The sequence below is a fragment of the Athene cunicularia genome, assembly GCF_003259725.1.
Source record: "Athene cunicularia isolate RWA chromosome Z unlocalized genomic scaffold, athCun1 chrZ_part1, whole genome shotgun sequence".
NCBI classification, from domain to species: Eukaryota; Metazoa; Chordata; class Aves; order Strigiformes; family Strigidae; genus Athene; species Athene cunicularia.
In genome coordinates, this window is record NW_020799142.1 from 35,976,037 (window position 1) to 35,978,860 (window position 2,824).

Genomic DNA, 2,824 nt, shown 5'->3' on the forward strand with positions numbered 1-2,824 from the left:
AAAAAAAAATAAAAAAAAAAAAAATATATATATATATATATATATACTAGAAGGATATGGTGACCAAAGGCACGTCTAGCTTCACGCTTCTTTCACCACGGGGAGAGGAACACAAGGTTGAAAACCATTTGTAAAACACTTGTAAAGACCTCTGGCACTCTTAGGACTATTCCCCCAACCAGGCGAGCCGCCCGTGGCGCGTTGAGGCCTACCTGTTGACGCCATCCCTGGAGAAGAGACAGGTGTAAGCCTGGACGCTGCCTCGGGCCTCTGCGGGTGGGCGCCAGCTGAGACGGACAAATCGGCTGGAGACCAAAACAGGGACCACATCTCGGGGGGCAGAGGGGAGGACACTGGAGCTTGGGACAGCTGGAGGGGAAGGAGAGGAGTCAGTCAGAGAGGTCGGTGGCACGGGGGTGGCAGGGCGGGTGGGAGGTGTGGTGGTGGCCACAGCTGAAGTGGTACGAAAGGAAGGGCCAAGGTGGCATGGAATAAACGTGAATAAAATGACAGGGGGTGAAAGAGAGAGAAAAAATAAACTATCGGTAAAATCACACCTTAAAATACACCATCCTGAACCATCCTCTAAAGCAAACAGCAACACGTAAATCTTGTGTTTTACCTTGAGAGACCTCAAAATTATTTCCCGTACGAGCAATCAGTATGAAATATTCCTTCATTCCACTGGTTTTGTCTCTTTTCCCCCAAGCTGCAGAAGCGTTTAACCCGCCTAAACAAGCAAGAACTGACCACTCAAAGCCTGAAGCCTACAAGCTGATGGGTTTGGCAAGAGCAGAAATTAAATCGGGTGCTTCAGCACGTGACCTGTTAGGTAATCGCATCGAAGTGGGATAAAATGAAAAGAAAAAAAAAAAAAAAAAAAAAAAAAAAAAACTTAATCTGAACACCGTTCCCCACGGAAAAGTGTTCAGTCTATGTGCAAAACCCCGAGATGCCTGAAAACCGCAGTTTCAGTTTTGTTTTTGAGCAGTGCCTGTTTATTATAAGAGTTTAAGGGTTTGGTTGTTGGCCACGAAATCCATGTTGAAGCTGGCCTGCTGACATAAATAAATAAAAAATCTTTATTTTTGAACGATACTTCAAGTGATCAGCTGCCTCCTGATTTAGCATGTGCACCTTACGGAGCACAAACAGTTGCCTAATCCTCTCCGTGGGCAAACATGATGGATATAAAGTTCAATTTGATGGGCCATGCTGGCTCTGAAAAGCAGATTTTTCACCACAGGTATTGAACCAGCAAGCAATAATTCTTAATTATCTCAAATTTGTTTGTTTTTTTGGGTTTTTTTTTTTTTTTTGGTCAGTCCCTTGTATATGCTGTGAACTATATTAGTAGCATTAATTTACGGCGTGATCATTAACAGCGTTGTATTGTCTAAAGAGCTTGTGAAGAATAGTTTATGTAAAAAGCATGACGTTCGCCGAATGCTAGCTTACCATTTTCTTATATTATCCCTAAATTATTATTATTATTTTACGAGCCATTAATATGGCTATTATTAATAACAAATATTACTGCCTCTTACTTCTTGCGATCAATCCAAAAACCCAGAGGGAATTCAGGAATTTCCCAGTGCCCATTTCCAGAGTAATGACGTGTTGCAAGAAAATATTAAACCACAGTCTCAGCTCTTTTGCCTGCGAAGTTGTGATCCATTATTTGCGCTGAGATCATGTTTAGCATCCTTAGTCACAGGCCACTGACCTAAATAATGTGCAAACACAAGGCTAAAGTATAATTCTGTGTACATTTATATTATGACGACGCAACTATTTTGCTTCACGGTCAGAGCGAGCGGATTTAGGCTTCTGGTCTAGTCTATATATTGACTCATGTCTTATAAGCTTTAAACGTATTGTCTTCTAACTGCTGCGGTAGATAAACGTCTCTAGAGAAGTACCAAGGACACAACTGGAAAATAAAAAAAAACCAAAACAACACCCAGACAAACCTACGAGGCTTTTTCAATTGGATTTTGCTATTTAAATGGAATACAGCAATCTAGAAAACGCCCCGTTATTAACCAAGTTGGCACCTGAGGGCCTTGTAGAAGCTTTGTTTCCCCACAAAACACCTCAGCCCGTGGTTCCTCCACCAAATATCCATCCTCCTGGTGTAGCACGGCAGCCTGGCACCTCTCTTCCATCAAAAGCCATATGCAATTTCAAAACTTGCACTAGGATCAGCCCCAAATCCAGACGCGTAGATTTAGGTGACTACGTGAGTGAGTGTCCAAGCTCCCCCGGTGGGAAGTGAAGGCTTCTACCTAACATGGATGATGGAGCCCAATGAGCTCCTCAAACCACCCAACACGCTGAATTAATAGCTAAAATCTGGAGGCGAATCGATGCCCTTCGCGACCTCACGCCCTTGGATGCGGTGGCAGCTGACCTGCTAGGTGTCAACTTAGGAAAAAAAATAACAGCGAAAAAAAACCAAACCCACAGAGGTGAAAAGCAGCAAGATTGGGACTGAAGCTGCAGTCCGCCTAAGGACGTGTTTTACTCTGGCTTTCGGTAAACTCTGTAGAGCTATCACTGACAAAAGCAATTTCGCTTTTATTGTTGCTAGCAGTGAATAGCAAACATATAGAGTACAATAGTACAATATCGAGAGACACATAACCTGAAATTATCTCAGCAAGTAATGCCTGAAATCCTTCAATCTTTCATATGACTACACAAGATCAATCCACCACTGGTTAAACCATCTTCATCCGAGGCTGACAGGCTCTGATTTGAGCCTGACGTGGTTGATATTAACTCCTTGCAAAGTGCATCTTTCTCGGCTCTCGTGACAGGC

At 43.1% G+C, this 2,824-nt stretch overlaps 1 protein-coding gene across 1 annotated transcript in view; it reads right to left on the reverse strand.

Moving 5' to 3' along the window:
* Window positions 1-2,824, reverse strand: part of DCC (DCC netrin 1 receptor) — a 260,983-nt gene that overhangs the window by 159,846 nt on the left and 98,313 nt on the right. Inside the window, exon 6 of the mRNA XM_026865876.1 lies at window positions 213-369. Coding sequence (XP_026721677.1) covers window positions 213-369 — 157 coding nt within the window. The remainder of the gene's footprint in view (window positions 1-212; window positions 370-2,824) is intronic.